Raw genomic sequence first — 13,926 nt, 5'->3', positions numbered from 1 at the left:
ATTTGTGCAAAGGTCTGACACATTGCACAGTAATGTAGTTATTAACTTCTGATTTCTTTTTCTAGAAGAAATAGGTTAAAAATACCTTAAATAACTGTTTATAAGTGTAATTTAGGAACTTTTACACTCACACGTGCTTTTATTTTTTCTTCTTTCAAAGAAGTTAACGCTTTTTTTCATATTTCTGTTTCTTTTTTGATTCTGTGTCAGATTAAAAGTCATGTATTTTTTAAAGCTGAATTTAAAAACCTCAATTTGTTTTAAATTTTTATTTTCCTGCAGAGTATTTCCCCATACTTAAATATAGCATAGGCCTTTCATATTCCCACGTAATAATTAATAATTAATAATTCCCGTGTAATAATTAACCTTGCCATTTTGAATTAGCTCCCTAGATAGCACTTTGGAGCTGTCACAGGTGACATTTTGGACTTGTCAGCGCTCCGTGTGAGTGAAGTGGTGTTTCTTGCACCTTTTTCTCACAGGCTCACGAGGCAGCCCTGGAGGCCAGGGCCAGTCCCGAGCTGGGCGAGCGCCTGCAGCAGCTGGAGCGGGAGGTGACGCGCTACCGCGAGGAGTCGGGCAAGGCTCAGGCCGAGGTGGATCGGCTCCTGGAGATCCTCAAAGAGATGGAGAACGAGAAGAATGACAAGGATAAGAAGATAGCAGAGCTGGAAAGGTGAGGATGGTGTAAGAGTTAAAAGAGGAGCAAAAAAACTCACATTAGTATGTTAGAGATGAGTAGTTTTTCTTGTCTTAAAAACCTTAAAGTGTCTGTTTTGGTAAAGTCTTTTAGAAGCTTTTAGTCTATTTATAATTTTTCTTTCTTTGGTCCTTTATTTTGCTACATTGTTAGGAAAAGGGTGTCTTACCATCTGCTTTTTCTTACCCGGCTACCCAAAAATAGGGCTGATACAGGTAGAACTAGAAGGGTAGATAAGAGATATGAGGGAATGGAGAGGGTTGTAAAAGCTGCTGGAATTTTGGTGTGTTTGTAAAAGAGTTGGTTGTTTTGATACAATAAATTCCTCAGGCATGGCTTTCACAGAGACAAATAAGAAAAATGCCTTTTCAGAGCTTGTGTTACTATTTACTCAGATTCTTCTGAAAAGTGGCCTCATAATTCAGTACTGGTAGGGATATAGGTAAACTTTGGCCCAAGTGAAGCCTGATGAGCAGATTTACTTTTGTCCAAGTAAAACTTGATTCAGCACTTTTCAGCATTTTCCATCTTTCTCTTGGTGCCAGGAGGCTGAAGACTATAATGTCCCTAGAAAAAATTGAAATTTATTATGATTCCATGACATTTGTATCACAAATACTAGTAATAGATCTTGTGAAAAACCTGAATTAGATTCTGTGTTCTGTCATTTTCTCATCTTACAGTAGGCCAAGAGCAAATTTCTGGGCAGTAATACCTGTTTGGGGCTTTTTGTTTACTTTACCACTCCCAACTTGGAGCAGCAAAATGGAAATTTGATTATTCCCATTTGTCTTGTGCCAGAATAGTCTTTCTGTGTTTCCATTGCTTAACTATTCTACAATTTACTGTCAAGAAGATTGGGGCAACTATGTGGAGGACATTTCAGGTTCTGCCATCAGTGATTATTTTTCATTACTTGCTAATTGTCAAATTATGGGTCCCTCTGAATGATTTGAAAAACTCTTTTCTAAGGAGTCCATTCTCTTTTCCTTGACATGTACAATGCAGCTTGCCAGCTGGGTTTCTTCTCTCTTTGTGGCTGTAAGCAACATCCTGTTAGTTTTCTTTAAGTTGTTTTAAATTCTTCATACCTATGGCATAAACTCAAACACTCAGGAGTGAGGATATATTCTTTTTTAATGTCTTCCCTTTTTTCCTAAGTGATGCACTGTTCAGCCCATTGGTACATAATGCAAACAGCAGAACATTCAGGCAATAGGTTGATACTGTTGAGTGAGTATAGACATGAAAATGCTACAAGTCACTCATTTGTGTGATTTTTTTTCAGTCTCCATCTCAGGTGTGACATTCCCCATGTCATCCTCTTTAGGGCAGGCAAGTTGACCTGGGAACAGGTACAAGCAGCAAACTTCTATCAGAACTAAGATAGGGGGAAGGGATATATTCATAGTGCCTTAATTGGTTTTTTTCTTTGTGGAGAAGTTACTACTGTTTAGGAAAAGAAAGTCAGAAGTATGTATCATTCCTCAGCCTGATTCCTAGAGGAGATTAAAATGGCAGGAAGAGAATTCTCTTACATATGCTTTTAATGCAAGTTGACTTTTTTATTTTATTAGCATTCAGAAACTAATAATGATTTGAATTGCAGCATCAAAAATTGAATAGTCACAAGTGTCCTATAAACAAAAAAAAATTATAGTCTACAAAGGAAAAATAACAAAGAAAGAAATTAGGATGGATCTATTTTTATTGATAGAAGCAATTGCACCATCTTCAAAGAGTTAGAAAGTTAGTTTAGTTAGTTTTTCTTGGAAAAGATGCACTTCTAGACATCTGCAAAGCAGTTATTGTTTGTCCTGTTACGTTCTAGTTTTTTGATGTTTCAGTCACTTTCACCTACTATGAAAACATCGAACCCCCAAATGAGTAGATACTATTCTGTAACAATTGGGTAAATACTTTGACTATTCAGTTTTATCCATTCCTTCTTAGCACCTGATCATCAGTCTTACAAAAAATCGAGTGGTCCTTTTCTCTTTTTAACTTATCTTTTCTTCCAGTACTGAGATAAGATAGAATATGTTTTCTCTTATTTCTAGTAATTAGGATGGGTATTTTGACTATGCAAAAGAAAAGACATCTTTTTTTATTGTCTGACTCCCAGCAGCCAAATAAATCAAGGGGAGGAGAAAAATCTAAGAGTATTCATTAAGTAGAAATAGAAAAAGTCTTCATGCTCTAGAGATCTAATCTGGATGCTGTTAGTGTGGTGAATCAGCCAAGCATCAGCAGCTGAAATGATTTTTCAGGTGTAACTGTAATATAAACACAGCACTGGAGAAAGAGACAGAAACTTCCAGATACTTTATGGTGAGGTTTTGACTGGTAATTTCTCTTTTTCTGAATAATCGTTGGAATTTCTATTTGACCTTAGTTGTTTTCAGCTGCTCCCCCAAACAACTATTCCCTGAAAGCTTGCTTTCTTCTTGTGAGTTTTTGCATAAAGCAGAGATTCTATCATGCCTATTTCATATGTAGCTTGGTCCTGTTTTAATCTACAATGCTTGATTATAAAATATTCTTTCATGTCTGAACCTATATATCAAAGCATGTTACATGCATGTTTTAGAGCTAGAAGAGTCCTGGCTTCCAGGAAAAAAAAAAAAAAGATAATTTTGCCTTTTAAAAGCCTTTCCTAAACTGTGGTCCATGCAGAGTGAGCTAGAAATTATCTTGACTTTTAATGCTTGTACAGCTGATCAAGCTGTGTTGTGCAAAGAAGAGCCTTAGTGCCTGCAGAAGCAATTGTCAGCAAGCTAAACAGCAAATATTGCTGTTCCTATCAGGAACAGTCAGTGTTCCATGTGCAGCAAGATGAGAAGAAAAGAGTCACATACAGAGAAGAATTGTACTAAAAAAATGGGATTTTTCAAAAGAGAGTCTCTCTTCCTTGTAGTTTTCCCTTTTGCTAGTTCTGTGTGACAACTAGACCATATGCTGTCAGGGAGAGAGAAATGGTGTCCCAGCTTCATCCACAGAAGAGATGTCACCTGTTAGGGAGGTGTGCTCAGGGGAACAGAGAAAGAGAAAAGACAGTAGGGAGAGGAAGATGAAATTGAAAGCAGAAAACTATTCTTTTAACCTTTTCAATGCAAGCAAAGCTGCCTTGTGCTTAAGGTAACATAAAGAGGGAAATGCTTCCACAGCTGTTGCAATTACTGACTGGGAGACATTGCTTTTCAGATGAAAGATATGTAAAAAAATGTGTGAATTACAGTGCATGCTATGCAAAATTTGAAAAAGTCAACACAAGGCGGAAAGCACGAGCTCATTGGTTTATATACTCTGTGGGGAGGATTTTGCTTTTTCTTATGGGAAGGTGGGCCCTAAGTCCACATTTCTTCTGTGGGTGAACAGCCCCATAAGTTTTATTTGTGCCCCCTATTGTGGTGGTGTAGAGGTTTTGTAGCTGTCTGGTTATTCACTTCCTTTGTAACTAACTGTTTGCTTTTTGTACTGCCATCCCATAACCTCCTGTCTCTCTGTAACTTTTCATTTTGTGTTCTGTTTCCTCCCTTGCTTTCTCCTCCCCTTTGTCCCCCCCTGCTCCCCGAGTTGTGTTGTTTTGTTTTGCTCCCCCGGGGGTGTTTGTGACTGTGCCTTTCCTCAGAAAGCGCGGCTCCCGCTCTCCGCACCCTCCCTGCCAGGTGTCGGTCCCCGCACCGCAACACCTGGGGGGGTTTGTGTGGGACTTCCTGGGAAAGTGAGTGCCCTCAAGGCTTCTGTTTCCTCCTCTGGGCTGCAGTGTGGCCTCTGCTGCTGCTGCTGTTTGGGGCTGCTGCGATGCTGCTTCTTTCTCTAGGTCAAACAGCACCTGCTTATGTCGAGTGCAAGCGCTGCTTGTGACCGCAGTCCAAAGGAAGTTGGCTGCTGTTCTCTCTGATGTAAACTTGACAGAAGCTGTTGCTTTTTAATTCTAATTCTCTTGCTGTGTTTTGCCTTTGGTTCTGATCTCTGCTACCTACCTACCTGCCTGAACCAGCTAAAAGTCAGTGTTCTTCAAGTATTCTAAAATGTGTCATTGATAGAGGTCAGTTTATCAGTTTCTCTGGGTCTGGACTGAAGGCACTTGAGACACTAATTTATGTTGGGACTCAGGTGTTTATTATTTCTTATCAGTAAAACAGTCTCACTGCTGTGAGTTCAGCAGCAAGGCACAAAATGGCCAACAGTCTCTCGTTCCAAGGTCTTTTAAGACTAAACTATCTAATTAAGAGCTGGTACCTAGATTATTTTCCCTTTTAACCCAATAACTGATCCCAAAGAGCCCCCAGTGCAGACTTTTCTGCCCAATCACAAAATGCCACTCAAACCCATGGAGAAGAAGCATGAAGAAGAAACCCAGGACAACACCCTGTGCCCTCCATCTTGCTGCCATCCACAACACACTAAAAATCCCAAAACCTCAATTTCTCACCAAGTGATACACCTACACTACTCTCTATAATCTGTTTCACACTTTTGTGGGTTCCAGTCTATCTTGAAGTCCAGCAAACTTTCTCCATGAATGAGGGTCAGAGTCAGTGCTCCCCTGGGGGTCAGGGCACCCCAGAGCAGACAGAGAAATATTCCCAGTGCCCTGGGTTTCTACAAGTATTGACTTATTATTGAGTTTTATTGTGAGGATTATCCTCTAATAAGAAAACAAACAAAAGGTAATGCTCCTTATCTGGGACGTGGCCATCAGAGCCTTCAGAGTAGTTTGTACACAGAATAGTTTATACACAGTCCATACAGTAGTTTATACACAGCTCTATTGGTATGCACATAGTGTGCAAATAAGAAATTTGTACTTGAGAAGTGGCAGGAAGTATATCTCTGTATGTTTCTTCAGAAGTGAGCACTGAGTGAACATATATGCAAGTGCTAGATCCAGTTGCAGGCTTAAAATTGATTTTCATTTGGCACGCTCACTATATGAGATAGGTTCTTGCAAGGACACAAGGCCTGGTTTTTTTTTCCTGAAGGAAACTTTGATTTGAGAGCAAAGGAGGACAGCACTCAGCTGTGGAATACCAGCAGTCCTGTTAAGGACAGCTGGAATTAGTGGCTATTTTAAGAAAGAGAATTTGGAGAGTTTTCCTGAAAAGAATTTAAGGATGCCCTTTTGAAGAAGAAATGTTCCAACTTTTGATTTGTAGCAGCCAAAAGGTATACTCCTCATCTTAAATATTTCTTCCCAACAGTAAATAAAAGACTAAAAAACATTGGGGGATCTCAAAGGAGTGCTGAAAAATGTGGACAGTAGAATGCAGTATCTTACTTTGTCTGCCTTTAAGACAGATATGTTTGTGTAGTGTTCTATGAAGGATAGATGGAGAGAGAAATTAGCTGTATTTTCCATCAACTTTCCAGTTTCCTAGAATAGTCTAAAGGAAACTGTACTAGTAAATTATGCCCTAAGCTTAAGTCAACAGTTTGAAGCTGAAATACTTATTTTCAAACTGCTACTCATACTTTGGAATAATTGTCTTTGGTTTTCAAGTTTGTTGTTTCTGTGAATTTTTAAATAGTTTTTTAGAGCATTCCTAAGCAAGAACCACATCAAGGCATATAAATAATTTCAAGTAAGAGATATGATGTCAAATTAAAGAAAGATGTTTATAAAGTCATAATCATCACCATTAAAGTTAACTTTGGGAGATGGTATGGCTATAATTCTATATATGTCTTAACTGATTATAGTCCTCCAAGAATAAATTGAACTCTGATTCAGGCATTAGAAAACCTGAAACAATTAAATATTATTTTAAAATACTTCAATCTATTTTGTTGCCATAAAACATAAAAGCAAATGTATTTATCTTGCACTTGCATGGTATTATTACAAGGCAGAATCTGTTGCTGTTGTTGTGTTTTTCATCCACTTCCCTCAAAAATCTGTAGCTTAAGTGAACATTAAAATTCTAAGGTAAATAATTCAAAACTTAGGATATTCTGAGCTTGCCTTATAATTTTAATTCACATTTTGTGTGAAATTATGCACTCTTTAAACATATATGAATAATTTTTTTCCATAAAAATGCTGCCTTTTGTGAAGGACACAGCTGAAATTTTCCACAAAAATCCCTGGTTAGGCTGAACCTGTCATGGGAAATAGCAGCACAACTTTTTCATATTTGGCAAGCAACTGAGAACTGGGTTTTGTAATGGAAAGAAGTGGTCAGGCCCATAGTTAGTGCAGCTCCACCTCTGAGCACACAGATCTGTTGAATATTAAGATTTTCATCATTTCCCAGCTAGGAAAGCAAGAAGTAATTTCTTTTTTCTCAGTCTTGCTCTATCTTCATACAAGATCAGCATCACACCTGAAGTCCTGTATCAAGTTTCACAGGAGGAAAACAAAAAACATTTCTTATCAACATAACTTCTTCAAACAGATAAGAATAAAAGATGCAGGCACATTTGCTTACAGGTGTTTGGCTTCAGGCATTTGAAAGGATGCTGGTTTTCAGAAAGTGTCTGCTGTCTGGAAGTCAAGCTTTGTTCAAGTGCCTTAAGAGCAGCACTCAGACTCACTAATCACTCTTGAAACCTACATCTAAGCAAGGAAAAGAAAGGCACAGGGACACTGCCAGTAATTGCAAATCCATCTGTAGAGAGCAGCAGATAAAAACCCCATCACAGTGATTTTATGGTGACTCCTCAATCCATCCTCACATTTTTCATATAGTGGGATATCCTTCTTCAATTTGTTCTTTATTTAGCTGTCCTTTATTTCCCATTCATTCCCCCTTCCTGTGTTTTGGGAGAAACTGAAACTTTGTGCTATTGCAGAAACAGCTGTTCTAAAACACAAGGTCTGAGAACCCCAATTAGTCCAGCCCCTGACATGGTGAGAGGTCAGGGCTGGTGCAGACCCTGGCTAAATATCAGAGCTTGCTGAGTTATCCCCTCAGTGAACCACCCAAACTGGTATTAAATCCATGTTCCAGCAGGCAGGACTGACACTAAGCAGAGTGATTCATGTCCACAGAGCTGAGTATGGACCTTAGCAAAGCTCAGCAGTGAGCTGGCCTAAAGCATGGTTTGTCTGCCTATCTAAGAGTAAGGATCCGACCTTGGATCCTCCAGGATGGACCCTGCACTAGAGAAATACCAGTAATGAGAAGCACTGATTGTGAGCTTTTTTGGAAGGCTTCTTTTCCTGCCAAATTTTCTGTAGTGCTGAAGTCCTGCTTGTTTTTATCATTAAATTAAGGTGGTTTTCAAGCACTCCCTCTCGTGCCTATATCTGTAATGAGTATAGGAGTTGTCATCTGCCTTATATTGTGGCAATAATGAATTTTATTTAGCAGGTATCTCCTAATCCAGCTGCTAGATCAGTAGAGTGTAAGAGCTGTGATGTAATTAAAATAATTATAAACGTGAGGAGGAAGAGCATCATGTAGACAATGAGCCAAGTCTGCATATCAGTTTCATTGTTACCTGCCTTTACTACATCGCTTCAAAAGCTGGTTTGTAGCTTTGTTTCAGTCAATATCTTCGAGCAATATGGGAGTATCCATACTCACAACTTGGTGTGAAAGGAGCAAAAAAAACCCAAACCCACCAAAACCGTCTTTTATAGAACTGATATAGTAAAAATAAAAGTGTCAGAGCCTGGTGTTGTCTTGGAGTACAGAAAGAACAAGAGGAATATGCAGTAATTGCCAGCAATTCAGTGAAAAAGTAATTTTAGTGCTCCATTGTGGCCATCTGTGGCTGGGTTTGTGCTCTTAGATCCATGCATACAAACCTTCTGTCTCTGCCTCTCCATCTCTTCCCTATCCCTCTAAATACCAACCTAAGAAGAAGACCAGCCATCATTCTTTTTATCAAGAAAATCTGTCAGAAGGGGTAAACATAAATAGCCTCTCTGCTTTGACAGACACAAGGAAGATCAAGTGCCTATTGTTCCCTGTCAGACTGCTTTGAAGGGGTGACAGAGTAATAAATATACACAATCACTCACTGTCAAACAAGGGGAATTCAAAGGTTGACTGAAAATCATTACATAAACTACATCCTAAGTACATCTGAGACAAATGTTGCAGTCTCCTTCCACTCCCTATAATACACAAGCATGTGGAAGAAATTGTAGCTGGAAGAACCAACAGCTTTTAAAATACAGATTTCTTAATTAAAATGCTAAAGCGTTCACATCTCAATTTTTTGATCTGCACCCAGTGATCAGATTAAAGTCAGCTCTACCTTTAAAATTCCCAGGGTGGTATTTTAACAGAAAGTGGGTTTCTCTGAGGCTGGCAGCTGGCATTATGATTGTCCTGTCTCCCTGTGTGACTGTTGCATCGGAGCACACAGTTATTGGGGCTGGGCAGGAGCGCTGCTGCTGCTGCTGGATCTTGTAAGGAATGCTGCAAGTGTGTGTGTTCTTGCTTGGAGGGAAAGAGTGCAAACTGAAACTTGTGATTTTGCTCTGTAATGAGTCTGTCTCGGTATGTATCTGGTCCTGCTTGCTTGGGGCTGCTGCCTGGGGCAGATGCTTGCTGTGCTCCTCTGTTCAATTTCACTGATAGAGCCCGTGCACTGAGGCTTCAGCTCCACTCCCTGGCAGATCTCCATTTACTTCCCAACAGCTGACAGATTCAGGTGTCTGCCTTGGTTTTAGTTTGAGTGACAGCACACTTACAGATTTTTTGGTTCTAATTTTAATGTGCTTTCAGACATAGTCCTTATTTTTGTTCAGCCAAATGTTATGATTATTCTAAAAATCCACACTTCTAAAAAATATTTTGTGCCTCCATAACAAAAACTTGGAAAAGGGGCTGGCAGTTACAGAAAATGTATTTTTCTTTGGAAGAAAGAATTATTCCATAACAAAATGGAGATGTAGCAATAATTATTTTCTATTTAAAACCCATGCAGCTGGTTAAATAATACTTCTGTAGCACACAGAAAATTGCAAGTGACCTCAGCATAGTGCTGTACATGCTGGTTTGCCTTCATCCTGTGCCAGCAAAAGATGCTACCTTTAATAGCAGTTGGAAGAGCTGTATGGTTCATTTAAATTCCGCTGGGCTGTTCTGAGTTGTAGCCTGTATGTTTTTCACTGTTAAACTGAAGAAACAATATCACATAATTGCAACACAACCAAAGGATCCCTGAAACACAAAATGAGAATCTTAAATTTTTCACCTTACTGTATTTATTCCCATATTTAACCAACGGTTTATTTTCACATTTTTGTTCCCTTTTGTTAAATTTGTTTGTAGTCTTGGATTTCACTCAGAATTGTTACTTACATGTTTTTCAGTATGAATTAACCATGGCTTTTGGAACATTGTAAGTTCAAGATCAAAGACTGAGATGTGGTATTTGGCACTTTCCAAGTCTCATCTTTTCCCAAATCCCCAGATAATACAGCCTTTACAACAGCTGTCCTTGAAGAGCTTGATTTGAAGAATGTTGGTTGAGAAGCCAAGGAAAAGTACTTTTGCATTAGTTAATCTGTTACAGACCAATAACAGCTGCTTGTACAAATTCAATACCCAACACAGTTGAGAGTAAAATCTATGTCATAAATAAGGACTTCAAATTTTATTTACATGCCTCCATATACCAAGAGTTATAAAGAATATAGTAGTTAGCCAAAAATATAGAAAATGGAAAACATAGAAATATTTTTATCCAGCCCATATCCTGCCTTTTTAGAGTGAAATTTTGCCATGGGAGAAGTACAACAAATGATGCCAAAGCCAAATTGCTACTTTGGACAAAAGGACGTTTCCTTTGCCTCTTTTCTATTGACTGAAAATCATCAAATTTAAAATCAGTTTGAAAAGATCTATATTTATGGTTCCTTGGACTTACCTTGCTGTTATCAGTGAAATTGACAGCAGATGCCTATGAAAGATACTGGAGACATTTGAAAAAACTAAAAAAAGCAATAATGAACCTATGGGACCTCATGTTATACAAGGGACTCCAGCATTTTGTCTTGGTCAGTTCTGCTGTTGAACAATGTTGGAGGGAACTGTCAAAAAAATACCTGTTTGGTCATTATTGTTCTTAGATTGCACCTTATACAGGAGAATTATATGGCAGGAAGAAGAGGCAGCTGCTTTTTTTGTTTCCCTTTGGAAGGGGGGACTTCAATGTCAAAATTAAGAAAGATGAGCTTTTAGCTTTGACAAATCTTCAGGTTTCAAGGACTTTACTCAGTGGTTGGGGTTTTTTTCCTTTCTATTTAGTCCCTTTATACAAGCTGGGGTCATCTGCAGGAAAAGTGAAAAAATTGCATGCCTTGCTCATGGAGAGAAAATAAGCCCTTAGAGGATGTCATAAAGGAAACGTTAGGTTTCATCTCAGATAGTCAAACTCTGTATTTTCAAAATGTTCATTAGAGTTCTGGAAGAAGGGTACTTGCTAATGATGTGATATAAATCCAGAGTTTTCTTGTAAGATGGCTTATTTTCTTTTTCCAAGAACTGTTACATATTGGAGACTATTTTCTCTACAGAAAGTTGCCTCTAATTGAAATGGTGTAATCTAATCTAAAGGTCCTTCTTTTTCTCTTATTTCTTTTTCTTGGTTTTTGGTTTGGTTTTTTTTTTTTTTTTTAAATTAGATGTCTATAAAACCTGCAGCTCTGTGTTTGTGAATGATTGTGTGTCCGTGTGTCATTACCTGATTTATATCTGCTTGTTTTGTCCTTTATTCTTGAACTGCTTTATCTCTGGACTCTGTTTTCACAAACTCTAACTCTTTCTCTTTCGCATCTCCTTCCTGGATTTGCTGCTTCCTTCAGCCTCACCTCAAGGTCAGTATCTTGCTTTTAAAAGGGTGTTTATGAGACTGTCTATTCAGCTAAAACTGAGATCTTACAGAAGATTGCACATCAAATTACATGATTGCAAAATAAAAGATCAGAGATCGGTTAAGTCTGTGTAGGAGGATGGGTTGAATAGGGTGCATGTTTAGAAGGAAAGAATTTGTATCAAACCATTGTAAATCAATGTTGTTCTGCACTGGGGAGAAGGGGGAAGACTAACCAATGAAGGTTTTAAAGGAAAAATCTCCAGGAACAGGAAGGTGAAGCAAGACAGTTTAAATATTTCTGGTTTTATCTGTTACTTTAAGAAGAGAAGAGATTGGCCATTAGCCATGATACATACACATGCTGTGGAGTGCAAAAGGGGTTCCTTTGAAATACTGGGGGTACAAACTTTAACTGCTGGATCTTTATCGCTGCATCTGGGCCTGAAACCTTACAGGGATGTTGCAGAGCCAGTTTTGGTGCAGCTTGAATGCACTGTGCTGTCAGAAAGAACCAAGGGCTGAGGATTAAAGAGAAGTGAATTAGCAGGAGATGAATTTGTTGAAAACACAGTGATAAACCACTGAAGAAAGCCTACTAAAAGACAATATGTTTAATTTGGAGTCTTTCAGCTATGGCTCATTTTTCTGGTTTTATATTTTAAAAGCAGTTGCTAACCTTAGATTTTGGGATTTCAGTAGAGTAGCTCAGAGCAAACATCTGTGGCCTAAATATCACAAGTAAGAGTACATTACCTAATGACCCTCATTTGCCTTTGAAAGCTCTGCAACCATGTTGGATTTTAGTCTGCTGATAAATTCTGTTGCTAGAAACCATCTGTGACTCCTGAAGAAGGAATGATCATAATTGTTTCAGGCAGTGTCTTTGCCCAGAAAGCCACTACTTAATGACTAAAATTCTGAGTTATCAACCAACATCCAACTTTGCTGTTCATGGTTAGCACTGAAAAATGTGGTGGTGGCTGGAATCCCCCAGAGCTGTGATGCTGCTGACGCCTTTAAAAATTGTGTCAGTGCTGTGACCTTGGTTTGGCACAGGCTCTGCACTTGTGGCCTCGGCCGCGTGTTTTTCTTCCTCCCACAAACTGGAAAAAGATTGGAAGTTAATCATGTTGTTGTCATCCATCAATACCTTCCATGCTCAGTGTGTCATACTGGCATACTTGTAATTACTGGGGAGAGGAGGTCTGGCCTTGAATGACCCCCTTCATGTCCCAAAAAATGTAACTGCCAGGAAGCTTTTCCTGCCCCGTGAGCATTCTCCTCTGAAATAACCACTCTGCCTTTTGCTGCAGGAGCAGGACTCTGTGGGCCAGTCTCTATTTGCCTGCTACCACCAGCACATACTTGTTTGCTTGGTGTGCTTTGGCTGATGAAGTCCTAGATGTTATGGAATTCAGCTGTCAGAGCTCTTTTGACTTCAGTCCATATGGCTATAGGGTTTTATCAATACCTGTGCCTGTGCTGGAATTAATGATAAGAGGAGAAACAATTTAAGGGTGCTGTTTGGTTGTGGTCTTTGTAAGACCTGGAGTGATTTCTCTTTTCACAAGCAATGTAACCATAACTTTCATTTCTCACATTTAGAGCATTTTATAAAATTTGGCTAGAGAAAATATGGCTGTGATTTGAGGTGACCAAGTGTTAGGATTAGGAACTTGGAGGAGTTTTCTAAGATGTTAAAGACATTGCCCATTCTGTCCTCACAGTTTCTTAGTTGTTTTATTGATTATTTTGGATTACTTTTTTTCCATTTTTTAAATTATTGTGGTTAGTTGCTGAGTTTTTCATTTATTTGTTAAAATAAATCAAGAGTGTAAGGAAGTAGGTGGAATGACTGCTCTTGGAACTGCAAAATCTCTGCTGGCCAGAAACAAAATATTCTTCTCAGGGCAAACAGGAAAATTACAGTGGTTGAAGTACACTAGTTTCTTTCCTAAGCATTTCAGAGTTTGCCTAATTACCATTGACTGCAACATATGAAGAAATAGCTGTTCTATGAGGTAACATTCTACCTTGGAAGCTACTATAGGAGGCATAACTTTAGTTTTCTCTGTATGATGTAAAGCAATTTTTTCAGACATCAAAGCAAATGTGTCTCCTGGAAAAGAACTCAATATGTGAAAAATGTGTTGGGTATGTCTATCTTCTAACAGGAAGAAATCCTCTTATTATTTCTGTTCTCACCTAGAACAGCTTTACTTACAGTAATGAATACCTCTGAATTTTCTGATCTGTCCATTAAACTTTTCATCATCTCACTCAGTGAATCAGAATAGAACCATGTAATCCACATCACTGTTGCTGTTCTGACATGTATTTACTGCTCAGAAGTCTTAAGGATCTGGAGTGGATGTCATGCTGATTCATAGTAAATAAAATTGCCTTGGAAAGCATGAGGATTAGAGCAGTTTTCTGTAAGA

The 13,926-nt window shown here is 38.6% G+C and overlaps 1 protein-coding gene across 13 annotated transcripts in view; it reads left to right on the top strand.

Moving 5' to 3' along the window:
• ERC1 (ELKS/RAB6-interacting/CAST family member 1) overlaps nucleotides 1–13,926 on the top strand; it is a 276,731-nt gene that overhangs the window by 115,035 nt on the left and 147,770 nt on the right. For 10 of the 13 annotated variants that reach the window (XM_071422212.1, XM_071422217.1, XM_071422214.1 and 7 more), the window contains 2 exons: nucleotides 486–679; nucleotides 11,475–11,486. In XM_071422212.1, coding sequence (XP_071278313.1) covers nucleotides 486–679; nucleotides 11,475–11,486 — 206 coding nt within the window. The remainder of the gene's footprint in view (nucleotides 1–485; nucleotides 680–11,474; nucleotides 11,487–13,926) is intronic. The other 3 variants (XM_071422219.1, XM_071422215.1, XM_071422213.1) reach the window with 1 other exon arrangement.

The sequence above is a fragment of the Agelaius tricolor genome, unplaced genomic scaffold, assembly GCF_023055355.1.
Source record: "Agelaius tricolor isolate 1412-34295 unplaced genomic scaffold, bAgeTri1.0.p SCAF_3, whole genome shotgun sequence".
Taxonomy (NCBI): domain Eukaryota; kingdom Metazoa; phylum Chordata; class Aves; order Passeriformes; family Icteridae; genus Agelaius; species Agelaius tricolor.
Note: the sequence above shows the minus strand (reverse complement) of the source record. Positions and strands in the feature narration are given on the sequence as shown.